This window comes from Seriola lalandi, unplaced genomic scaffold (assembly GCF_002814215.2).
Source record: "Seriola lalandi dorsalis isolate HSWRI2012SDOR001 ecotype SW California unplaced genomic scaffold, Sedor1 jcf7180002054168, whole genome shotgun sequence".
NCBI lineage: Eukaryota > Metazoa > Chordata > Actinopteri > Carangiformes > Carangidae > Seriola > Seriola lalandi.
The window spans coordinates 82,173-107,988 of NW_019524721.1; the positions used below are offsets into that span (position 1 = coordinate 82,173).

At 37.7% G+C, this 25,816-nt stretch overlaps 2 protein-coding genes across 2 annotated transcripts in view; both read left to right on the forward strand.

The window, feature by feature from the left end:
* Positions 1–2,505: 2,505 nt before the first annotated feature.
* mrc1b (mannose receptor, C type 1b) lies at positions 2,506–20,064 on the forward strand. The gene is made up of 31 exons (XM_023403650.2): positions 2,506–2,702; positions 3,457–3,813; positions 4,178–4,348; positions 4,632–4,787; positions 5,933–6,043; positions 6,936–7,073; positions 7,185–7,361; positions 7,807–7,961; positions 8,403–8,516; positions 8,784–8,899; positions 8,983–9,131; positions 9,222–9,421; positions 10,169–10,284; positions 10,626–10,698; positions 10,827–10,980; positions 12,178–12,216; positions 12,862–13,025; positions 13,151–13,212; positions 13,679–13,779; positions 13,919–14,061; positions 14,352–14,457; positions 14,848–14,975; positions 15,181–15,225; positions 15,374–15,476; positions 15,774–16,006; positions 16,299–16,464; positions 17,060–17,224; positions 17,389–17,505; positions 17,847–18,002; positions 19,253–19,282; positions 19,428–20,064. Exons 1-31 carry the CDS (start codon positions 2,600–2,602, stop codon positions 19,673–19,675), a joined length of 4,296 nt encoding a protein of 1,431 aa, XP_023259418.1. The 5' UTR covers positions 2,506–2,599; the 3' UTR covers positions 19,676–20,064.
* Positions 20,065–23,063: 2,999 nt separating this feature from the next.
* The window catches only part of LOC111653169 (macrophage mannose receptor 1-like), a 19,010-nt gene continuing 16,257 nt past the window's right edge, over positions 23,064–25,816 (forward strand). The window contains exons 1-5 of the mRNA XM_087173304.1: positions 23,064–23,193; positions 23,567–23,923; positions 24,311–24,481; positions 24,763–24,918; positions 25,227–25,349. Of these exons, the coding sequence (XP_087029430.1) occupies positions 23,121–23,193; positions 23,567–23,923; positions 24,311–24,481; positions 24,763–24,918; positions 25,227–25,349 (880 nt within the window). The 5' untranslated portion in view covers positions 23,064–23,120. The remainder of the gene's footprint in view (positions 23,194–23,566; positions 23,924–24,310; positions 24,482–24,762; positions 24,919–25,226; positions 25,350–25,816) is intronic.

The window sequence follows — 25,816 nt, forward strand, 5'->3', positions numbered from 1 at the left end:
CTTATCTGGTGTTCCAGCTGGTAGGCAAAAATACAATTGAAATGAGATAGTCCATGTTCCAATTTCAGTGTGTGAGGTCAATGATAATAATTTTAACTTTGATAATCAGCTGTCAAACAGCTCTGCGTAGTAAAGCATTTCAGTAAGGACTTCTGAGTGGTTTGACTCCTCATAAATAAGCCTTGACCCAAAAATACTGAACCGGTATGAATGCACTTTGACTGTTCAAGTTAAATACCTTGGAAATACTATTACATAATTATTTTACATTATTTTATTCTTTTCACATTGGTTAAATGTGCAATGAAACACATAACCAACAAGGTTGCTTCTTTCCTTTTCCACCCAATAACCATTCTTTTCCTCCTACTCTGTCTTCTAGAGGGGCTGTAAACCCACTTCTGTCCAAGGTGTCAGGTCTGTTAGGTGTGCAGGCGTCTGGCCTACAAAACTGACAATGATAATGTTCTGACAGAGACAGGACACTATCAAAACACCTGAGCCAAGGTCGGTGTGTTTTCAGGAAATCATGAACGAAGAGCAGAATCTCTCTCTCACGCACGCAGGAGGGAGGCAACAGCAACGAGACTGACTTTCTATCAGCTGATAAGCAAAGAACAGCAGGTGGTAGACATGCTTTGGTAGACTTTAATCTTTTTTTTCATAGCTTTCAAGTGTTGACAGAGACTTTGAAGAGCCGGTGGTGGTATTTTGTTCAGTTTCCACACAAAGCCACCAATTTAAGGCAGCAGAAGTGACATGACATTTTCTGTGCCTGACTGAAATGGACCGTTATGGTTTTTTTTTTCCTCCACCTATACTTTATCACCATGTGCACTTCCTTTATGATGACCAGAACAGGACTCCCTGGCCACTTGGTTGGATAGCATTTGGTTTGTCTTTTATTTAATTTCTCATGCAGTTACGTAAAATGAGAAGGGTCTTCCCTTTTTGTCCAGGCTTGAGCTGGGTTGTGACGAATTCGTCCACGATAGTCTCTGATTTTGGGATTTACCATTTTCTGTCGAAGTGGCAATTTGTCCCAGTTTGTTTTACAGAATGTAGTTGCCACCTCGTGTGACAACTGGGGATTTGTCAATTAGTTTGTAGTTCTTTGACCTTAAACTTAAACTGCAGTTTCTCTTCTTGGTTAATTACAAATTTGGGGAGTATCACCCATTAGTACTGTAGTGTTAGAAAGGAGCATTATTATTTTTTAAATTATAATTTCTCCTTTGTATTGATCAGTCTTAGATTTGGGGTGATATCTGGTAAATGCTAATCCACTGTGCTTGGTGGTTTTCACATGTCCACTTGGATACTAGGTTTTTTGTACTTTAGGCTTTGACATCAAGCTGCAGTAATGAGGTTGTTGCAGCTTGAATTACAACATCTTAATATATAATTTTTTTACCATTATCATCACTAGTCCAAATTTAGAGTGACCCTTAAAATGTTAGGAGATAAACATCTGTATTGAGGACTTACAACAAAGCTACTCAGAAATTCCATTGGTATAAACCCACAACAGTATACAAAAGTGTACAAATCCCACTTGTCCTACTTAAGAGTCTCAAACGTTAATATTTCAGCACAGTTGCACCAAAAAGGAGAATCACAAAAGAGGAAGTGAGAATACAAAATGCTATGATAGATGTCAAGGAAGAGTTGGAGAACAAACCTCAACATCTGAATGCCTCTCCCCCAAAACAGGATATCGTGTTGCTACACTCAGGATGCACAAAATGTTCTCTTCATCAGCAACAATGCAATATCACTCTGGTCTAATAACCTCACAAGTAATTTGTGCTTCCTTACACCTAGCACAAATCGTTTCTAGCGTATAGGCGATCAGTGAATTCATGACATTGAGTCTCTTTTTGTGATTGTAGGTAATCCACAATGGCACATTAGTAGTGTGCTATTATAGTGTTGTTCTTGTGTATGTCATTGAAAAATGCTCTAGTGCTCTGCGTGAAAAAAGGGAAATTATGAAAATATATAAATATATGAAAAATAAAAAAAATATTTCTGAAGAAAATCAGTGCATGCTTGCTGACAATGCAACACTCAAAACACTCACAAGCTTATTGCTGAGTTCCTGCTAGGTGGTTGCTAACATTTTTTCAAAGTGGTGAGCGATTGAGTGCACTCATCCTCTACTTTGTTTCTAGTACTCTTTTTTTTTTTTTTTTTTTTTTTTTTTACACCAGTGGCCGTTATCAGGAATATGAACCAAAGTCAGTGAGGATGGATGCTGGTCTGGACCACTGAATCTGATGAGTCATGTTTAGAATGAATCTCTTATAAATCTTTTTTTTTTTCTTCTTTTCCCCGGGACAGGAAGTGAATGGGGCCACTTTTTGCTCTTTCTGGAGTGTGACATCCGTGCGAGCAAAAAAGTGTGTGTATGGTTGCCCCTACTTCCCTCCCAACCCCCCACCCACTTTTTACCAGTAGTAAAATGCTGAAATCTGCCAATCTGAAACATGACACTTACTCATTGAAAAGGAGGAAAGAAGTGATAGTGTCAGTGCTATTAAGATTCCCTCCTTTCCATGCTCATGCTCATAAGTCCTCTGCTTGCAATGCATGGACAATGTCTGCGGCTGTGAGACTTATCAGAAGAATGCTGACCCCAAGGATAACTCTAGTGGCCTCGGTGCTCTTCATCCTAACATTTCACTGTTCAACAGCAAATGGTACAGTATGAACTCAAGCTTTCATATGCAGCATTTTCTGTTTTTTAAGACTTTGTTCAAGGTTTGTATTTTGCAAGTCTGGGAGATTTCAGTATGTCTTACTTACAGGTACTGATGTAAGGATCAATTGTCCTTATTTGTTTTACTGTCTGACTGGAGAAGAAGCAAATTCAAATTCGGACATTCACTTTCCCACAGGAGTGTTTTCAGAACTACTGCTAGCACTGATTATGTAAATGTATTATGCAAAATTGCAAATGATGATGATGAATCGATATCGTGTTCTTATGCATCTTTAAAAAATATTCCTAAAAGGTGCAAATTTGGGCAAAACAATCAACTGACTCAACTAAAGTGATAGACTGTATCGACGGCTATTTCAAGGATGCTGTGAGTGCAGCTCTAGTCTGTCAAAGTTTAACAGGAAATGTGTTTTGAACAGAGAAGCTCCAGTAGAAAACAACAAAGATAAGTGAAACAAATGTATCTTCAGAAAGTAATAAAAAAAACAAAAAAACAACCTATTTTTATCTTTATGTTGTCAACTGTAATTTGGGGAAAATAAAAAGAAAAAAAAAAGAAAATCCTGAAAAAGAAGGACTCATAGACAGAACGTGAAACTATCTTTGTTACAAGGTAAATTTGTAATTTATGTTGCAAATACATCTATGCATGTGATAGGCTGTTCAAAATATAATTGTGTGGATTAATTCAACAGATTTTTTTTTTTTTTTTTTTTCAAATTTCTCTGCAGATGCCCCATTCTCACTCACTAACAAGGCCACTGGTTTCTGTTTGCTGAAAAAATTTACCCGCTGCCTTGACATGCGCTGGACGACTAGTAATCGGCTTTATGCTGTCACAACCAAAAAGTGCCTGGGAGTGCAGGGCAAAAGTGTGGGGAGTGAAGTGAGCCTCTACGACTGTAACGACAAGTCTGACCTCCAAAAGTGGGAATGCAAGAATGGAACACTGCTCGCCCTGAAAGGCCAAGAGCTCTACATTGAAATCAAACCTGATGAAACAATTGCTCTCTCCAAAACCATTGGGCCAAATAACCACCTCACAATCACTGGGACATCTAGCGGTGCTTGCACAAGAACATACAGAGGTAGAGTATGAAAACTTTGGAGGGCACCAGACGTGTAGCCATAAGACTGAACAGCACTCTCCCTTTAAATTGGCTCATATGACTTTGTGTGGCTACACGATGTTACCTGGCAACTAAAACTTACTGATTTCAAAACATCAGTTTAATTATAATCAACTAGAACGAGGCATCAAGCTCCTCATCATGAGATTTTGGCTGTGCACGCCTAGAGCACATCAATAGCGAAGAGAGGAGAAAGCAAACAAATGATTTAAGTCTGCCATGCAAATCTGGAAAAACATGACACCATTGCAGAATAATATATTGATGACAGTTCAATTAAAGGAGATGTGATGATTTGATCAAACTATTTTTTCTCTTTTAGAACTTTATACCATCGAAGGAAATGCATTCGGTAAGCCCTGCATGTTTCCCTTCATGTACAAAGACCGGTGGTTTGGAGACTGCACTACCTTTGACTCCTCACAAAAACGTCTTTGGTGTGCAATCGAAACAAAATATGAACGTGAACAGTGGGGATACTGCCCGACTACTTGTGAGTACTGCATCTACGATTGAAATATCACTACAGTGAGTAGGCAGGAAGTGAATGTTGTACACGTCAGCATTATATGCATCTTTAAGCAGATTAATTTGGTTCCAGAGCGCACATTAGTTCAGATTAGAAGTTGTTCTGATTAGAGGCCTAGCTCCAGTTTAGTCGACATGTTATATGTATGCAAAGCTCACAGTATTAAATCACAATTTTAGGTTACAATTATGAATTAAAATCTCTGAGTGAAGAATTTCATTTTCCATATTTCTGTATCAATAAACAGCCAGAGACCACTGGATGAAAAACCTTGTTACAGGAGCGAATTACCAGCTCAACCCACAGGCACTTCTGACTTGGCCTCAGGCTCAGGCCAGTTGCAAACAGCAGGGTGCCTCGCTGGTCAGTATCACTGACCCCCATGAGCGGGCTTACATCTCAGGTAAGGTGCCACCTGGTGGATTTTTGTTTTTAAACACAAATTATTAAAAATTGCACATATTGATCTGGGTGAATCTGTTTTATGTAAATATTATTAAATTAAAAAAAATGCAAGTAGAACTTCTGAACTTCTGCTGATGTAAAATGAAATTGTTAATTTAGAGGTCCCTGAAATTATCATCACATTGTGTTAGAAAACATAATATGATAATAAACGTATGCATCACTTTTGGATACGTTTAGAAAAGTTATGAAATTCATCAAAAAATTATGTTTTGATAAACTGCTTTTTAATGAATCCACTCTGACAACATGCCAAAGATCTGGTCTTAATGCTTGTATGTTTTCATTCAATGACAATGACACAAAAGGTGCTGCACTGAAACAAAGATAATGTCTCTTGATTTCTAAAAGAAATCTTCAGTTTAGTTTATTTGCATTTGACAAAGACAGCATAATCTAACTGGATAAAGGAGACAAGCGTTGTTTTATGAAAAAACAAGAAATCATAGATAAAATGACCACCAGTTACTTTTTGCACCCATTAATGTCAACTTGTTTGCTACAGTTGGCTTCTACACACTGCATGAGCTTTCAAGAACTAGTGCAAACCTTTAAGACAGCAGCTATTTCATGCTCCACAACCTCACAGTAAGATCACACCAGTGTTTCTCTAAATAGTCCAAGGATCATTGTGACACTGTGAGCACAGAGGACAGATTGTGAAATCCATTTTGTACATGAGTGATACGAAGCCTTTGCACTTTGTCTGCAAATCTGAAGGTGTCATTGGGCCAATCACCTTCAATTAATTTAGTATCACTTACTTACAAATTATTAGATGCGCTGATAAATGATCCGTTTTTTTTGATGAATTCACAGACAAAACATTTGAAGCCTGATATTCATTAGGGACATGATCAAATTTGATTGTTATAATTTCTTTTTCTATACAATACATTGCTTCCCTTGTGTTTTTGATGCACTACATTTAGGTCTTTGTGGTTGTTTGATTTCTGTCTTTTTGTGGATTTGTTATTAAGCAACAAAAAAGGAACAGTGTGAAAAAGAGGAACAAGTTCTTAACTCTGTCCTTTACTCTTTTTTTTGTCCCTCACAACCACAAAAACACACATAAACATGCAGCACTCTTAGGATCAGCGAGGCAAAAACTTTGGACTGGGCTGGTTCTGGACCCAGAACATGGCTGGCAGTGGTCAAATGGGAAGCCTTTCCGTTATCTGAGATGGGGCACTGGTAAGTCGCTACTCCAGTAAAAAGATCCCTTAAGCCCTGACCCTCTGAGATACACAGAAGTGAACTGAAAAGCAAAAAGAAAAGTTGTTCTATTAAGCAAATCCCAGATGTAAGTTGTGTGTAACGTCCCCCTGTAACTTGTCTTCAAGAGTGGTCATTCATATAACAAGTCCTCCTTTTAACCTTTTGTATGAAATGAAACAGTCTTTGCTTCTTACAGTACAGTTTTCAACAAAAATACACATTTTAAACCTTAAAGCTGCTAATAGCAATGCTATTATATATTACCAATGGATCACATGACTACTTGTATATGAAAAGGGTCACGTGTAGTGATGAACCCACACTGAATAATCTGCCGAGCCTCTCAGCTCTTTGGAGCATTATAGCGTCTCATCAGCATCGTTTCCGGACGTAGGCAGCTGAAGAGCCGAAAAAAAGACTTGATCAATTCACTGTGCGCTACCTGCCCACCACCAAACAGCAGACAGACAAAGTTAGCAACCAGCTGATAAAGAGCCAGATATTTCCCTCAGGAATGATTGGAGATCAAAAACAGAACTAAAAGGAGAGTGTTTAATGGACTTATATTTGGCAGGTGGCCAGAAACATGCCTCCAAATAAAAGCTAATGTTGCTCTTTCTGTTGAATTTGTAAATAAGCAATTGCTTGCCAGTATCGAGCGTTTTCTAGCATCTGGTGATATCAGATACAAGAAAACAAGAATGTTAAATGGTAGCATAAATGCAGTGTTTTATTCATATCTAAAATTTACAATAACTCCTACAAATTATTCTGGGATTTTACATCATTGGAACATGCAATGCAAGGATATCCACTAGTAAAGAACAAATCTCAAGTTATATCTTGATGTTTGTTTTTTTTTTTTTAGGAAACCCACTTCCTAATCCGGGACACAACTGTGCATTTCTTGACTCTGCTGGGCAGCACACTTGGCAAAGTTCATCCTGCGTGAAGAAAATGGGCTACATCTGCTACAATGATGGGACCCCGCCAGCTCCACCACAAAGTACAGAAACATACTCTTACCTACTTTGATTTCTGTAACGTTTCTTTATCGGACACACTCACTGTATGATATCAATCACTCAGTCGAATATATCTTTGTTCTTTCCATCAGTTGAGCAAGGATTTTGTTCAAGCCCCTGGATTCCCTACAATGGTCACTGCTTCCACCTCCAGCGTACCCCTCAAACATGGATGAATGCTCAGAAAGAGTGTCGCAAAGAACATGGGGACCTAGTGAGCATTCGCAATGTGGAGGACCAAAGCTTTGTCATCTCTCAACTTGGATACAGTATGTGATGAGGCCATACATGAAGACAGTCCAACTTTCACAAACAGTTGAGACAGTGGTGATCTGTTTTTCGCTGTAGAATGATTTTAAAACTTTTTTTTGTATTTGACTTTAAGTTCAAGTGACTCACCTATACTGGAGAAAATCCTATATCTTGACAAGTTGGCATGTTCTCACCTTTAGTTTGCTGCGTGCCTCATTTTCAAAACCCATTAAGGTGGCCTATGGAAGAAAATAAGACTTTTTATAATAATGTTCAAAGCATCCCTAAAATCAACACTTTTAGAATTTAATTCTTTAAATTTAAATACTCTGTGATTGTCCATGTTTACTGATGTACAGATGCTTCCAAAAAAATTAATTATAAATGTAAAGAGCATTTAAGACTGTGACATCTCAGCCACCGGTTCATCTGTGATATACTCTTTACTGTCCATGTCTGCAGCATCCACTGATGAGCTTTGGATTGGACTGAATGACAGGAAGACAGAGGGGCTGTTTGACTGGAGTGACCAGTCAACTGTCAGCTTTACCAGCTGGGAGTATGGGAAACCAGCTGTCTCCACTGCTGAAGAAGACTGTGTTCTCATCACGGGGGAGGTAAGGAACATTATGTGGGTATAATGGCGCATATAAATCCTTCTTCTATACATAAATTTGTATCTGGACACATCATACATGGGCAAAGTGTCAGAAAAGCTTCATGCAACAAATTCTTTGCAGTACCCACCAAGAAAAAAGGAAGAAAGCAAAGTAAAAATCAAAACATTTTTGTTCCTCATTAAAGAAATGTTTGCACACAGATTTGATCTTGACTGCATAGAAACAAAGTGGTCACTAGCAAATAAAAAAAATCCAAAGGCCAAAAAAAAAAAAAAAAAAAAACAGTCAATAGTCCATGAAAAAAAAAATCTTCACTTCTCATTCAGTTTTCACCACAATATAAAACTGTTTTTAAAAACATTAATATGTGGACTATCCAGCCAGTAAAGCTACAAATATTGGTTTTATAAATGTCTTTATGCTGCTTTCTTCTTTCAGAAAGGGAACTGGGCAGATCGCTTGTGTGATGAGAAACACGGCTTTATCTGTAAGAAAGAGAGTGAAACTGAACGCACTGGAGATGAGGTAGAGCTGGACATAGGCTGCAAAGCGGTGAGTGAAGTTTACATCTAGTCATGGAAAAAAAGTATTTGGCCTTCATGAGCATCCGGCTAATCAGGGTGTGTGATTAAAACTCTGAAATTAGATTTTGGAAAAGTGACTGATTAATTCACTTTCATTCACAAGTCATCCCTCTCTTGTAGAATAATAGAATAATAATGCAATTTTACTCTTCGTTTAAAAATATTCGTTTACAACAATATGGTCATGCAAAATTTTATAACTCCTCAGTTTTAACCAGTGCTCAATTTCCAACAGGGTTGGAAAAGACATGGCTCCTACTGCTACTTTGTGGGAACTGAGACAAAGACTTTTGATGAAGCTAAAAATGAGTGCAAGAGCTCAGAGTCCTACTTAGCTGATGTTTCAAATGGGTAAGAAAATAACAATCATATTTTGTTAACACTAACAACTGTTTATTTAAGAAGTAATATATAAAATGCGGAAATATTTCCAGGGTGGACAACGCATTCCTAGTCAGCCTGGTAGGCTTGAGACCAGAGAAGTACTTCTGGCTAGGACTCTCAAACCAGAAAGAAATTGATCAGTTCGTGTGGACCAACACAGACTCAGTGAGGTTTACTCACTGGAACGCCGAAATGCCGGGTACGCAGAAATATAAAATTCCATCTTTAGATAGTAGGGATAAAAAGCAGCGGCACAATTTACAATTGACTATTTTTTCCCCTCATCAAGGTTATCGACAGGGCTGTGTTGCCATGACAACCGGGATTTTGGCTGGACTCTGGGATCTCCTGCCTTGCACTAATCAGGAGAAATACATCTGCAAACACCTGGCAGAGGGGGCAGTTTTAACTGTTCCACCACCAACTCAAACACCTCCTTCATGTGCAGATGGTTGGACTCGTGTGGGAACAAGAAACGTCTGCTCTAAGGTACAACCAGAGGTCAACCTCAGCTAAGCACAATTAAAATATGTTACATACTGATACCACAAGCACACGCAGAGTTTGAGCTACTCCAGGCAATTCAAATAACACACACACCAACTGTGGAACAATTTCAGTACCAGATTAATGCTGATGGTGATAGAGAGGTCACTTTTTACAAACACTACTTTAAACTTCTACTACTGTATGTGTGCTCTTATTTCTACAAAGTATGTTCTCTTTACTATGTAAATATTTTTCTGCATTTAGTTATTCTGTGCTATGATGGAAAAATGTGTTTACAACCTAAAACCTCCATAATATTTAAAATATTTCCTATCACACAAAGTCACATAAAATATGAATTATGAGATATGATAGAAAACAAGAATTGGTTTAAAAGTACTTTTTTAGTCTAACACATATTTCTTACCAGTGTGCTTTGATAACAGGATGTGTGTGTTACGGTACAGAGTGTGTTGGCAGTAGAGCTTTTGGTTCACTCTCTCTGCTCTTATAAAGTCATTTGCAGCAAACCAACGTATACTACCTGACACACACAGTTATGACTAGCTGGTAAATGTATTTGCAACTTGTTTCTTCTTTCTAATGCCGCCAGTGGCCAAAAAACTCAGTTAATTTTGGGTTTAAAAACAAGTCAAATATATCTTTTTGAAGAAAAAAATTCAAATTCTATTCAAATCATCTCATATCCGGTGTATTTTAATTTAGCCCACACTTCTTGTCTTTAAGTTTTTTACAGGGCCTCGTGCAAACGAGAAGACCTGGTTTGAGGCCAGGGATTACTGTAGGGCCATTGGAGGAGACCTGCTCAGCATCCACAGCCCTGCTGACCTACTAGTGGGACGGTATGAGATAGTTAAATACATCTTTAACTTAAAGTGGAAAACTGAAATCTAAAGCATTAATCCAGTAGTTAATGTCACACTTACTTAGCTGGCACCTCTTCTTTACAATGGCTTCTTCAGCTCCACCATCTTTGCTGTAGCTCATCGCTTGAGTCTTGCCTCTAGCGGACGTCAATGAGCGGAAAGTTAAATATTTTAGCTGCTTTACAGAGGAGCAATGAGACATAGCATCATCAGACAAATGCAAAATTAGTGAAAGCTCTGTGTTTTTGAATTATAAAATAAAAATGGATGCTCAAGTGATTTATATAGGTTTTTTTTTTTTTTTTGCTGCACTGCAGACATGGAAAAGGCTGGATTGGACTTCATGTCCCTGATCCAAACAGTGGTTATGTATGGAGTGATGGATCCCCGGTTAGTTGTTTGTTCAACTTTTTACAACTCATTTCATAACTAAAATGCTTCAATCTCTCTCTTTTTAATATGTATACATTTATTATAAAAAAAATTTAAAAAATCTATTATTTTCTTTATGTTTACAGGTAAACTTCCAGCACTGGCAGGAAGGCGAGCCAAACAATTTTAATAACGCAGAATCTTGTGCTGAATACAAAATATATAACTGGGATGAGTCTGGGTCCTGGAACGATGTGAACTGTGAGACTTACAATGACTGGCTGTGTCAGATCCGTCAAGGTACAGTTGAGAAAACATTTACTGAATACTCACTTTTATCTCCTCTGAAACAAAGTATGAGGAGAAATTATTTTTAACTATCATCCAGGACACACTGTATGTACAATCTTTCATGTGTGATTGCCTTCTCCCATTCTGCAAAGCTTCCTACAAGCCATAGACTTCTCACAAACACATCCCAACAAAAGGTTAAAGAGAGGGGATAAGAGTTGATTATTTCTTTTATATTTGGCCAGTAGCCAGAACAGAAATCTAAACTACACTACTAGACTGAATGGTAATAAAGCCAAAAACATGCAATATATAACTGATATTTTTCTTAATCATCAAAGTGACAGATAAGGTGCAGTTAAGAAAATGAGCAAAATCCAAAAACATCTATGAAGATATCGGTAGTTCTAGTGACACAAGAGCAGTACAAGGGGACGATTAACCCAGGACAATCAAGTGAAACCAACTCTCTCAAAAGTCAATGGTCCAATAGGTTTAAAGAAACCACAGCACTTGCTACAGGCATTTTAAACCTCCAAATCCAAATCCAGTGGGAGAAAGACCAAAATACTATACCGAATCATAGGGTGATGTGGAATTAAACATATACTGAACTACAGTGTAAGAAATGTTAGTCTTCTTTATGCAGTCTTCTACCTCTCAGTGTAATGTAACACCACAGGAAACTACAATCTCAAAAATAAACATATACTTAACTTATTACATCTCTGACAGCGTCAACCAAAGGTTAACATAATTGTCTTTGTAAATGTATAATTAATGGCAGAACTGTTGTATTGGATTGCACGTTAAATCTTACTGGTGTACCTAATTAAGTAGCCACTGAGTGTATGTTGAAGATTTTTGTCTTTCTGCACTTTCTGTCTTAAATTTGAGAAAATCTAAATAAAAAACAATACAAATCCTGCCCACATAATAAATGTGAATTCCCTCAAATATATTCAAAGTTGAAAGTCAGCATGACCTTTGGTGTGTTTTCTAAAATGTTGAAGAGTATTGTAATTCTACTGTACCCAAACATACACTTTAAAAGTATATGTATACAAGTTTTAATAAGTAAGGTCAAATTATACATTTAGTAATCCCACAGTATGAGATTAGACACAAAGTAGGAAAGAATGGCGGACATGTTTGCTATGTTAGCTTTGTTTGGACTGAAACTGACAGTTGTTTGTGCCCTTACAGGAATGACTCCAAACCCGCCTCCAAATACAACCACAACAGGTAAGTGAACATTGTTTAACCACACACCCACCCAGGGTGACAAAAAAACCTAAGCCAGCTCTTACCAGCTCGCGATTGTATGTCTGCGTCAATCAGTTAAGTTGCAGGATACCATTTGGATTTAAAATGCCATCGCTTTCATAATTTTTTCCTATCAGACATTTGTCTTGAATTGTATCCTAATTAGCATGTCATATCTTGAGTGACAGTGACCCTGACCTTTGACCACCAACATCTAATCAGTTCATCCTTGAATCTAAGTGGACATTTGTGCCAAATTTGAAGGGATACCTTGAGGAGTTTCCAAGATATTGAGTTCGTAAGGCCAAACTGTGTTTTGGGGGGGGTCACAGTGACCTTTGACCTTTGTCCACCAAAGTCCAATCAGTTCATTTTTGAGTCTAAGTAAATGTTTGTGCCAAAGAAATTCCCTCAAGGTGAGGTTTAAATTCCCTCTGTTTTGCCTCTGGCCAAACATAATGCCTCCAGCCCTGGTTGTCACCAGCATGAAGACATAAAATATCATTTCTATGTTGTTTAACCTTTCACTCAACAGAGGTTGAGTAAAATATTTACTGTAAAAGAAAGGAACATAAAAATATGTTTTTAAAACTCAAAATATATTTTTTCCTCAAACCTCTGCAGAGTTTAATACCACTTCAGATGGCTGGCTTGTGTGGAGAGGGAATCAGTATTACATTAACAGAATGTCCATGCCCATGGAAGACGCTCGTCACTTCTGTCAGAGGAGGCATGGCGACTTGGTATCTATCAGCAGTAAAGATGAAAATGTGTTCTTATGGAAACAGGTAAGTATTTTTTTGGTTTGAAAAAGAAAAACAGCACATTCAAATTTGGCACATATTATGTTTACCGACTAGAAATGAAGGTCTTGAACTTTCATGTATTTCTTAATGTGTGTGTGTCATCACAGATTTCCAGAAGCTATGGGCACTATTATATAGGTTTGTCAGTGGATCTTGATGGGTCATTTTGGTGAGTATCAGTAAATACCGTAAACTGTGATACAGTATATATAGTATATATAGCATTAATATCTTTGTTTTACAGAAAGAGAAAAGAGAGGGATTTGATATATATATACTCAAAAAAGTATATATATTTTGCATGTAAAAAAAGATAAATTAATATTTATATATATATATATTTATATATGTAGCCTGGTATAGAGACGGGTATTATTTCAATCACTGACTCGTCCAATGTTCACCCGCCTCATTAAGCCAATCAAATGCTTCAGTTTGCCTTTATAAGCTGTTCTTCTTGATTTTAGTGGGTTTGTTGTAAGTTGACTGGCTACATTTATGGTCAGCCCTACATTGAACTGTCATCTGTTAATTTACTATATGCAAAATGCAAACATGATGGATAAAAGGGTCCATTGTCAAGTGCTTTTTGTTTCCATGATTACATAGCTCATCTTAACTGTGTGTGCTTCAAGGTGGATGGATGACTCTCCAGTAGCACTGCAACGATGGGATGAAAATCAACCTAAAGCTGATGCCTTTGATGAGAACTGTGTTACTATGGCTTACTACATGGGTAAGTAATCTAAAGAGTGGCATGCAACAAATGGAAGAATGACAAATTTAACCAAGTATCAAAGTGAGATAAGACGTTCTGGTTAGTTTAATATGCTGCTGGTGAAATGTTACTCATTGCATCTCTGCTCTCCTCACAGGCTTCTGGCGCACTTGTAACTGTGGCCAAGAGCACCAGTCCATTTGTAAACGAGGAACCTCACCACCTGTCAACACCACTGCAGCCCCAACTAGTCCTCCTAAAGGAGGCTGCCCACTCAAGTGGACAAAATTTGACTCAAAGGTTAGAAATCCTGAAAGATCTTTAGTTGAGGTTCCAAATGCGCTCTTAGAGCACTTTTTATTTTGATAATAACAATATTTTTAAACATTTTAAACGATAATTTCTTTAAAAAAAATTAATTAAATAAGATAAAATAATAATTATATAGATATAAAAATAAATCTATATAAATAAATTTAAAATGTTTACAGAATTTTGTAAACAAAAAAAGGACAAAGGCAAAGCCCCATGAAACAAGGATAACAGTTGTTTGTAGAGTGGAAAATCATTATTTTATTTGTTACCGACAGTGTTATAGTATCAACTCTGCCCGAAGGACCACCTGGGAAGAAGCAAGGAGACAGTGCATTACCATAGGAGGAAATTTAGTCTCTATTCCTACAAGACGTGTGCAAGGTTTGGTCTGTTTTTATATGTATTTTTTTTTATAATGATCAAAATCATATACAAACATGTCTGCAATGTAAATAGAAAGTGGGAGAGCTAATTCTTGACCTTCGAAACAGTTGCAAAAATATATTCAGGAAAAAAAAAATCCCCCAAAAAAAGCTAGAAAGTGGATCCTGAGTTGTTGTTTTGTCAAACTAATTAAAGCTTAAGTTAATCATCATCCTTTAGTGTTTTCTTATTCTATTGTGGTAATGTATTTTGGATTTCAGGATTTTGTTTAATATTGTATGTCTGAAATCCTTAAATGAATCAAATCATATCACATTTCCTATTATATGTTGGAAATTATTCCAAAATAAGGAAAAAACTTAAAATTTCTATGTTTAACATTTTCAGCATTTTTGATCACCAAAATGGCTGAAGTAGCAAATACAGACCTGTGGATAGGTTTGAATGGCATAAAACACGATGGATTTTACTGGACTGATGGAAAACCAAGGCGATATACCAACTGGGGCTATTCTGTAAGTACATTCAATATATGTACAATTGCCATGTAAATGACCAGCTGTAAATCCTGTTTTTGCTGACCTCCAGTGGTTTAACTTGCTGCAGTTCCAGAATTGTTACACCCCTAGCATTGAGTTAGGCATACTGTTTAATAATATAATATCTGAAATATTGTTTATGCTAATATTTTGATTTTAACAAATTTTTTTTGCTCTTTAGAAAAATCAGCATCGTCCTGGGACATTTTATCAAAGATGGAATGAGGTAACATTTCCAAGATTCAGGTTAAAGTAAAATAATGCTTGTACTTACTTTTTGTCATGATGTAAAGCAGACAAAAATTCATGATTTTTAAATTAGATGTCATGGTGAAAAGATTTGAAATCCTAACCACTCCCCTGTCCTTAACCAGGAAGACTGTGTTGTGATGAACAATAATCCAAGTCTTGGCACCGGTAAATGGTTGATTAAAGCTTGCAATGACACCAACGGATTTGTCTGTCTTCGAGATCTTGGTGAGTTCATCCATTTTCTGCTTTATAAATGATCTGAGGCTTAAAAGGAATATAATATGTTGCTTAATTACAGTATGTCTTTTTTCCTGAAGTGCAATTGGTATACAACACTATTCTTCCCAAAAATCAGTATTGCATGTATCCATGTATTAGAGTGAGGTCTGTAAAACACGGTTTGGGGAATTGTTAGCAGTAAATATGACACAGAATTTGTAAATAATTGGCTGAATTGTAAAACTTTGATCTACAGTTCTTGTGACAATAATTATGTAAGAATTTTTGTCTTGCTCTCGACAGACCCAAACATCCAGGGTCAACCAGAACCAATAGTTCCTACAGTCTATGTAGCTCTGGGAAATGACAGCATCAAGGCTGTGACTCAAAATCTAACCTGGGGTGATGCCAAGAGACACTGCGAAGGTGAACAAGCCAGCTTGGCTAGCCTGCGAAATGAATGGACACAGGCCTACGTTGAGCTGCTGGCTATGAATCTCAAATCTCCTCTGTGGATTGGACTGAACAAAAATCAGGTACAATGCCGCAACCATCTGGAATTACTGTACTGTAGCATGAAAACTCCTACTTCCACTGGTAATTAGGTTAAAAAATCCTTTAGTAATTTATCAAGGGATTAAGTTACTGAATGAACAATTAACCAGAATTAGTAGCTTCAAGATATACAGCACAGAACCCCCACAAGGCAGCTGACTACTCTGAAACAAAAACATAAAACTGAACATCTGTTTAATCTATCAATGTTGCATGTTGCAAGTCACATACATGCTGATGAATTTTAATAATTTGATCCATCCTTGCTTTTAGACTGGGGGTTACTTTAGGTATACTGATGGCTGGCACCTGAACTTTGCCAGCTGGGCTGAAGGCGAACCTAGCAGGGAACGACCTTGTGTGTACCTGGATGTTGACGGAAAATGGAAGACTGCTTTGTGCAACCGGACCATGAACAGTGTTTGCATGCAGTCTACAGGTATGTATGTAAATGAATACAGTCCATCGGTCATAACAAGTGTCAGCCTGTGTAGGTTTAAGTGATTCTACCATGAATTATACTGTATTTTTCCTACATCTACGGCCTACTCGTTTAAGCTGGTTAACATAGCGCTGATTTACTGTATGACTGTCATATCAGGTATTATATTCACCTTGTTCTATATGACTACAATGACTAATGTCAAGCATTCAGTGCTCATTAATGTCTTTAAGAGAACAATGTTGAAAGCAAGAACTCACTGGAGATAAGGTCTGAAGCTCTAAGTGACTGGAGTCAGTGGACATCACCCACACTCTATCAGAGTGTTTTTCTTACTTTATTCCCACACTGAAGTTAGTTTGATTCCAGAAGTCCTTTGTTAAAGAAATTTATAAGCACTGATTTTGGGGAAAAAGAAGTCAGTTCACTGAGATACAAAGCTAAATCCTTCATCCTTGAACTGTGTCACAGCTAGTTATGGCAATGATCAAGAGGACCAGTATATAAAGGTTTCAAGTTCACTGCATTGAATGTCACAGAAGGTAATCTTGTAATTAATCACCATCATCATCACTGTCTCTGCCACTCGCAGATGTGGCACCAACAGAGTCAACCAACTTCCCAGGAGTTTGCCCTGAAGAGGCGAATGCGGAGTATCAACAGAGTTATACCTGGATGCCATTTAAGGGTCATTGCTATTTGTTTATCACAGATGAAACTGAATGGCCAAATGCAGCTAGCAACTGTGCAAGGCATGGTAAGAGACACACACATTCAGAGGAAGCTGGACTCCCGAATTTAGATCAAGTGTAGATGAAGTGTACGGTGTGTAGTTAACTGATTTCAGTACATGTGAATAATACAGCACCTAGCAATATGTTTTTAGTAATTTTTACAACCAGGCTGTTTTTCTTTGTGAAGGTGGAAGCCTGGCGACCATTGAAGATCCTTCTGAGCAACAATTCCTCCAAAGCAATGTGGAAATGTTTCAAGACAGCCACACCTCGTTCTGGATTGGCCTGTATAAAACTCATAAAGGTATAATCACACTCTTGAAAATCTTTAAATGAAAAGAGATTTTTTTAAAAATAACACTGTATTTAATGAAACCAATTTTAGTGAAAGGTTTAAACAAATCCATCATAGTATAATAGTCCTGCTGATAAAAGTGAACCAGACTTCAGTAACTAAATTGTAGCTGAAATGTCTTATTCTAAAGTAGTTTTCCTCTTTTATTTTTTGTTTCCTTGTTTCCTTTTCAAACACACCTCGACAGGACTAACACTGCAGACATAATGGTACATAATGATATAAAAATGGTTATTTAGCACACTATCAAAGTGAAAATAGTAACACCCTGAGTTTGTGTTTGGCCCTAGGGACATGGATGTGGTTGGATAAAACAGTCATGGACTACACTAACTGGGCTGAAGATGAGCCTGATTCTGACTTTGGAGCTATATCAACCTCAGGTGGGATTTGGAAGTCAGGTCGCAGATGGCATGATAGACCATACATCTGTAAGACACCTAAAGGTAAGCTCATCATACCCATATAAATATATTTTCATAAGCGCTTCTCACACGTGTAGCTTGTTCAATAATCCTGTGTTGTATGGGGGAACCATACGCAAGACTCTGTTAAAGGTCCATTTTCCTAAAAAGCTTATGAAATTAACTTTTTAGCATATAATGGCGGATATTGCTGCCTGAGCACAGGGGATGTAAATAATACCATGTGCAATAGGAGATGCATAGAAATGAATAAAATCAATTCGATTTTTATCACTGACTTCATAGTTAAAGATGTTGTTGTACTCGACTACATTACATTGAGAGGTGTTTCTCATTTTTTTCCTCCCCATGCATATACATGAGGGGGCAGAATATCAAAGATGTCTCTCAATACAATGTACTCCAGTATGACACCATTACTAACTAGTATAACCTTAATGCTGAAGCATATTTTAAACTTATATGACAGTGTCGCCAAAAACTGAACATTATGGGCATGGTAACAGTAGACATTATGGCAGAACAGTTGTATTGGATTGCATTAGCTTGTACCTAATAGAGTGATCACTGGGTTTACAATAAGTAAATTCTAAAACATTACTATTATATTCCTCTAGGATGAGGCTAAACAAAATACTGCCTTATGTAATATACACTTCATATAACAAAAAAAAAATGCCCATAAACTTAAATTCAGTCATCACCATTTTCACTATTTGGTTAAAAAGCCTTGACCAGCGAATGTCTCAGACCTACAGACATTAGCAGATACTCACTAGCTTTACTGGAGATATGCTTTGTCAAAGTTTTTTGCCTTCAGTCAACTCTACAACAAGTAAAACACACTTCCTCAGACTGTGGTTAGGTGACTGTCTTGGTTAGACAAAGACATCCCATTGTTTGGCCATTAAATTAAGAGAAAGCTTAAGTTACTATGTACTGTATAAAAAATGCTTCAAGTACTTCACTGTTCACCCAACATGGATATAAAATCCCCCAGATATTTATAAAGCTAAAAGTAAGCTCTTTAACCACAGTCACTGTGCTGGAGTACAGAGCTTAAGTTTATGCACTCAATTATACAGCTTGTTTTTATTTTATGTGTGTACTGTGCACTGCCGAGCAGTTAATACTAGAATTTTATGGGTAGATTGGGGAGTGACAGGGTCAACATGGATACAGGGATGATGGCATAGCATGGAGAAATACAAATGTACATTCTTTAAAAAAGAGATTAGTTATCTGACCATTCTTCCCTTCATCCCCACCAGTGATACTCAAAGATTCAGGGTCAAAACCTGGTAAGTTACACTTTTGTATCTACTTAAGCTGTGTAGTATTTGAATAATCAAATGGTCAAAAAAATATTGTCATTATCATAATTTTTATACTTAAAGTGAAATTTTGAATTGTTTGGACTAATCACTATTTGGTTAATCTGTGCAGAACCTCATGGAGGTCAGGATCCTCGCAGTCGTGTCCACACGAGTTTGGTAGTTGTGCTGATCATTGCCATCACTTCTTCACTGATAGTCATAGCATTCTTCCTCTACAAGAAGTCCCCTCGGCCCTTACCCACCTTTGACAATCCACTCTACTTCGACAGTGAAAGATCTCAGCCCGATGTGGTGGACACCAATAAACTGATAGAGAATGCAGAGGTAGAAAATCCTGAGCCTATTATAACTCTGTGATTTATAAAGTGGCAGAAACTAGTGGGACATACATGATGCTGTATCTCAAACTGATGTATTACACTTTCATTCATGTTTTTGCTTGGTTTGTTTTTTTTACTATAGACAGTCTATATTCAGTTATTTAACAGTATGTCACAAAGTGTGAGTTTCAATGGAGTTGGCGATGTCTAACCTCATGGAACAGAACAATTTAGGCTCTAGGATGTCTCAATGGAAATGATTAGTATTTGATTTTTTTTGATGACTGAATGTATATAATTGTTACATGTTATGCTTACGCCCACTAGATGCTGTTCATTGCTTGTACTCTTGAAATGCGCAAAAATCTCACTGCTTGTCACTTTTAAATGAACATTAAACTGTGTTGGCACAACACAATAAATTTCCATTTGGCTAGTTATTTTTTACTAAATAGAATTAACGGGGTGTACTGGTGGCTCACGTGGTACAGCGTGTGCCATTACAGCTTAGTCTTAACCGCAGTGGCCCGGGTTCAAATCCGGCCCTTTGCTGCATGTCATTCCCTTTCTCTCTCCCTGACTTTCCTGTCTCTCTCTCACTGAGGCAACAATAAAGGCAAAAAAAAAAAAAAAAAAGCCTACAAAAATAAATAAATAAATGGAATAACCACCTTGTGGTTGTATGACTCCGCCAAACAGTCATGTTGCATTTTACATCAATGTCTGTCCAGACTCAAAGACTTTGAAGGAATTTAATAAAAGGTAAGTTTACAGATGACTGAGAGCTGACTGCCAGAGGAACAGGAGGCCCCTGTCCTGGTTGTCATCCAGGGAGAAGTGAAGAAGGTGGACTCCTACAAGTCAAAAAAGTTGACCTTTGACATTTTGAATGGCCCTCATTTATCAATCTTGCGTGAAAACAGGCACAGATCTGAGCGCAGAATTGGTCTTACGATAGGATACACGTGTGATTCTTGAAACATTCCTATCTGAGCAATCCCAGCGTAAGAATGATCGGGTCTTGATAAATGCGGCGGCTGAATTCGATCGTCATTAACATGTTACGCCCTTAAATATTCCTGGTTTGGAGGCCTCGCCCACTAAGGTCAAACATGGTGAGAAGAGTTACTTGCAAAAAACAAAACTTTTCAGAGATGGAGATCGACATCCTGAAATCCGAGGTGGCGCAAAATAAGGATGTGCTTTTTGGCAGTCTGAAGAGTGGGATCAAAGGAGCTCATAAAATCGCTGTGTGGAAGAGGGTAACGGAGGCAGTCAACAGCGTTGCCATAGAGGAACGGACTCCGGCTGAGGTTTGAATACAAGTCAATAATTTAACCTATGCCTAACGATTTAAATGGATCTTTTATTCATCCGCAGCCCAGAAGCTTATGCCTGCTGATTGATTAAGGCAATTCTTTACATTTAGGTCAAGAAAAAGTGGTCTGATATAAAGCTGGCCACCAAAAAGCGGGTTGCTGCACTAAAGCGCAACATCAGGCAGCCTGGAGGAGGCCAACCAGACTCCAGCCTGATCTTGACGGGGACAGAGGAGAAAATTGCCTCGTTGATTGGGTCCGAGGCGATCTCGGGCATAAGTGGTGGAGGAGACACAGACGCACTCGCGTCAGAGCCAGAGCAGAATGGCAACTACGCCCTTTTGCTTGCATTGTAAAAGAGACTTTGGCTCTGCAGTGCGCCCTCCTGCAGCCGCGCGCCAACACAGCTGTTTTGAAAAATAAAAGAATCGTTTGTCCCCCCCGGACACCACGTTTAAAAGTGATAGCTTGGCATCAAAAATCACCTGTACATTTATAGACTGGTAGTTTTTGCGATTGATGAATGCGTAATCAATTCCCTCTTCAAACGGGCATCTAAATTGTTGCATAACTCGATGATGACATGTCTTGGGAGCCGAAAGCGACTTATCAGCCAAGCATCACTCTCCATGATGAGATCCCTGCGGTCTCTGAAAACGCGTTCACGTCTGACACACGCGTATTGTTCCTCCAAAACGAGTAAATCTGCCAGCGTTATGATTTGATAACTGTCAAAGCATCTGTTTAAATAGGGGAGTGAATAAACATCTGACCAACCACAGTGCAACAATGATTATCTCACCAGATGCTTTTAATTGTTGTTCCAGTTGTGTCACAGCCATCGGAAAAAACAATTACACAATTTTGCCATGAGATAATTTGCAAACATATCTCATCATAAGAACACAGATTACTGGAACGGTTGTTTCCTATCAGCCAGGTGCAGAAGGTATGGACACATCTATAAGATACTGTACGTTTTAACAAAGAATACTCTGCAACAAGTGACAATGTGAACTTCAGGGCCTTTCGCCCTCTTGGTTTGTTTGCCTGGTGCCTATACTTGTTGTTAACTGTGTGCATTGCTTTCACTCTAGTAAAGACTCTCTGGACTATTTTACCACACCTGTGCCAAGTTCAATCTGTACAGGATATGACACCTGTCCTTAGAAACCTTGATCCAAGAATTAATTAAGAAACATACAGAACTTACAGAAACTGGGACGTCATGTCAGTTATTCAGTAGTTTGCATCTACCCACAGAGACAAAAGAGAAGGCAGATTGTCAGCATTATGGTGGCTTCCTTTTTAAAAAATATTGCACAATGCTTTATCTGACAAACTACAATTTCAAACTGCCAAAACTCTTCTCTAGAAACCATCTCAAACATACTTGGCAAGGCCAACTGAAACTTGAGTCACTTCTCTTTTTGTCATTTCATATGATGGGAAAGTCATAGCCAAGACTTTTTGTGTTAATCTCTTTGAGTTTTTACTCGTTTGATATTTTCATCACTTATGAGCCACATGTTAAATATTAAGAATGTCTGGAATCACTATTTACAATATTGTGCACTTCATTTAGTATCTGTCATTTCACTTGCAAGTCCAAATTCTGGGTGTATAAATTTAACCCCCCCCATGGCAATTAATAATATCTGGGAAAACTGGTGGTTACTTTAATGGGTGTCTAAAGGTGGTTTTTTTTGTTGTTGTTTTCTTAGATACAGAGTATCTCTCACGTCGGTTCATGTGTCGTATAGCTCACTTAAAGAACTCATATACTGTTTTGGAGCATAGTACTCACACTTCCTGTTTTCCACCATGCAAAGAAGCACATCCACTTAAGAATCGTAGTAATGTGTATTTACTGTATGTTCCTGGATGAGGGGAGTGCATCACAGTGAAACTGCTGAGTGTGCAAACACTGGGTTTAGCAAAACTTCCCTCCTATTCATGTGAAGTAAAAAAAAAATACTGATAAATATGTCTGCCACATAAAGCTGATTCATTAAAAATAACTCAAAAAAAGGTGTGACAATATGATGGGACAGGATGCGTCTGTACTACTTAAATTCACTTCTTTCCACAATCATTCACACGTCTCATATTCTCTGCAACAACACATGGACAAAGTCTTTGGCTTTAAGAAAGTTTAGAAAAATGCTAACAATCAAGATAACTTGTACAACCTTGGTGCTACTCATCCAAACATTACAATGTTTGGCTTCAGATGGTACAGTATTCCAACTTTTAGTTTTAAGCTTTTTATGTACAGTATACTATGCATATTGAATGGTATACTGCAAACTGTGTCCTTTACTATGTGTCAGTGTGTTACCTGCGTTATCCTGTTTTTTAGATTTGTTACAAGTCAATATTAATTACAATATTGGTACTGTAATTATAATAAATTAGTTTGCTTATTAATTTTTCTGTTTATTCTGTGAATAATGTCAGTATTATTGTCCATATAATATAAAAATCAAATAAGACACAGTTGAAACAACTCCAATGACAGACTGTTATTAAGAACATTATCTGATTTCTCCTGCATTCTCTTAGAAACAGAACTGTGTGTTGATAATTTGAACAAACTTTCTCTGCAGATTCGCCATTTCAACTAACAAACAGAGCCACTGGTTTTTGTTTGGTTAAAATACATAATTTTTGCCCTGAAATTCGCTGGACAACTGGTGACCGACTTATGGCTACGTGGCTGAATAGGTGCCTTGGAGCCCAGGGGAAAAGTGTGGGGAGTGAAGTAAGCCTCTACGAGTGTGACGAAAACAGTGAACTCCAGAAGTGGGAATGCAAGAATGAAACCGTGCTCGCTCTCAAAGGCCAAGAGCTTTACATTGAGCTCAATGCAGATAACACAGCAGTTCTCTCCAAAACAATAGGACCCAATAACCACCTGACAATTTCAGGGACGTCCAGTGGTGCCTGCACAAGAACATACAGAGGTACAGTAAACAAACTCATAATAATTTTTATGGAACTTAAAGTATAAAACTGGAACGATGAAGATGACAGATTTAGAGACTTCAAAGGTGGGGGGTTAAATATCAAATTATTATTATTATTATTTTTTTTTTTACACATAATTACAGTATATGCTAGCTTCAGCCAGCAGGAAGCAAACTGGTACTCATGCATTGGAATTTACAATACATGTTCCAAATACTCACAACAATAAAAGGCATTTATTAGAAGGATTTCATTCCACAGTTTCACACTTACTATCATAAGTTGTCACATATTCTTGTTGTTAATTACTATAAGTACAACTATTCTGAAACTAATTAAACTATTCTTTCATATGTTCTTTTGTCCTTGTTTGGGTCTTTCAGAACTTTTTACCATAGGAGGAAATGCAAATGGTAGGACCTGCATGTTTCCCTTCATGTACAAAAACGAATGGTACTCCGACTGCACTACGGTTGACGTGGAGGAAAAGCACCTATGGTGTTCAGTTGAAACAAAATTTGAACATAATATCTGGGGCTTCTGCCCAACTAACTGTGAGTACTGCCTGTGAGAAATAAAGGTTTCATTTTATTGCAGTGAGAGAGGGGCACATAAATACAATGCACATTCTTTTAAATGTACACTGGGCTGAAGGCTTTCAGGATAATAATGCCCCTAAAAAGCAGGGCATCATTTGATTTTGCACTGATCTCGACTTTACATCAGCCTCTCACATTCAAAGAAAACATGGAGGCATAAATGTGCAACTTGAGGGAACATAAAAAAAATTACATTCTTTAATGCATTTCCATGGTTTTGTATGTGTATTTCACAGCCAAACTATACTGGAACCAAAACATCGCAACAGGAGTGTATTACCAGCTCAACACCCAGTCAGCTCTGACTTGGTCCCAGGCTGTGGCTAGCTGCAAACAGCAGGGTGCCTCCCTGCTCAGTATCACCGATCCCCATGAAAGGGTTTATATCATAGGTAAGGTGACACTGACTCTATATTCAATGTATTGATAAAGGATACATGTGTTTAGACTGAGAAGTGTTTGAAGAATACCTACAAGTAACATTCATTCATCATTTCTTCCACATAATAAGTGATCCAGTCTGCAAGATCTGAAGTCTAGTTTAATCAACATCTACTTCATAATTATTAGTTTACTGTGTCATTTTTCATTAAAATTATGCTTGATTAACACGATTAAATGAAGGCATGGGTACTAAGTAAGAAAGCTATTATTTTATAATTTTTCATTTTCCATGCTTTTTTAAAATACACGCCCACAGCACTACTAGGAGCAGAGGGCAGGGGAAAAGGGGACAAGCTTTGGACTGGACTGACACTGGATCCAGAACATGGCTGGCAGTGGTCGAACGGGAAGCCTTACCGTTATCTGAACTGGGACTCAGGTAGGTTTTTTTTCCACTTCATTACTTTTTGTTGCTACATTGATGACGCTAAGATAACCTGCATCTTTGATCAATTCCATCTGTCTTGTATTCTTTCTGCCATATACACACCATGTTGCCAGCCAGATGAGGAATTGATATTATATTGAATGAAAAGATGACTCACAGTCTCACGAAGTTTGACAGGAGGGGAATTTTCCAACAAGACAATGATCCACAACCCACTGCAAAAATTGTGTGTGCTGTTTCAGGAGAAAAAAAGTAGAGATCGACCGATATGGTTTTTTCAGGGCCGATACCGATACCGATTATTAGTAGTCAAGGAGGCCGATAACCGATATTTGGAGCCGATATTTATTTGCAATAAAAGGGAAAATATTGGCGTGAAAATTTTGAATAATGGAAAAATTCCACTTAACTTTGTTCAAATGCCTTTAATCATATGTTTATTTAACAGCTTTTCAGAT

Excerpts from the sequence above, each read along its gene's own strand:
- mrc1b (XM_023403650.2), top strand. The coding sequence starts at position 2,600 with ATGTCTGCGGCTGTGAGACTTATCAGAAGAATGCTGACCCCAAGGATA. Across the intron at positions 3,814-4,177 it reads TTGCACAAGAACATACAGAG|AACTTTATACCATCGAAGGA; the intron begins GTAGAGTATGAA and ends TTTCTCTTTTAG. Across the intron at positions 9,422-10,168 it reads CAAGAAACGTCTGCTCTAAG|TTTTTTACAGGGCCTCGTGC; the intron begins GTACAACCAGAG and ends CTTGTCTTTAAG.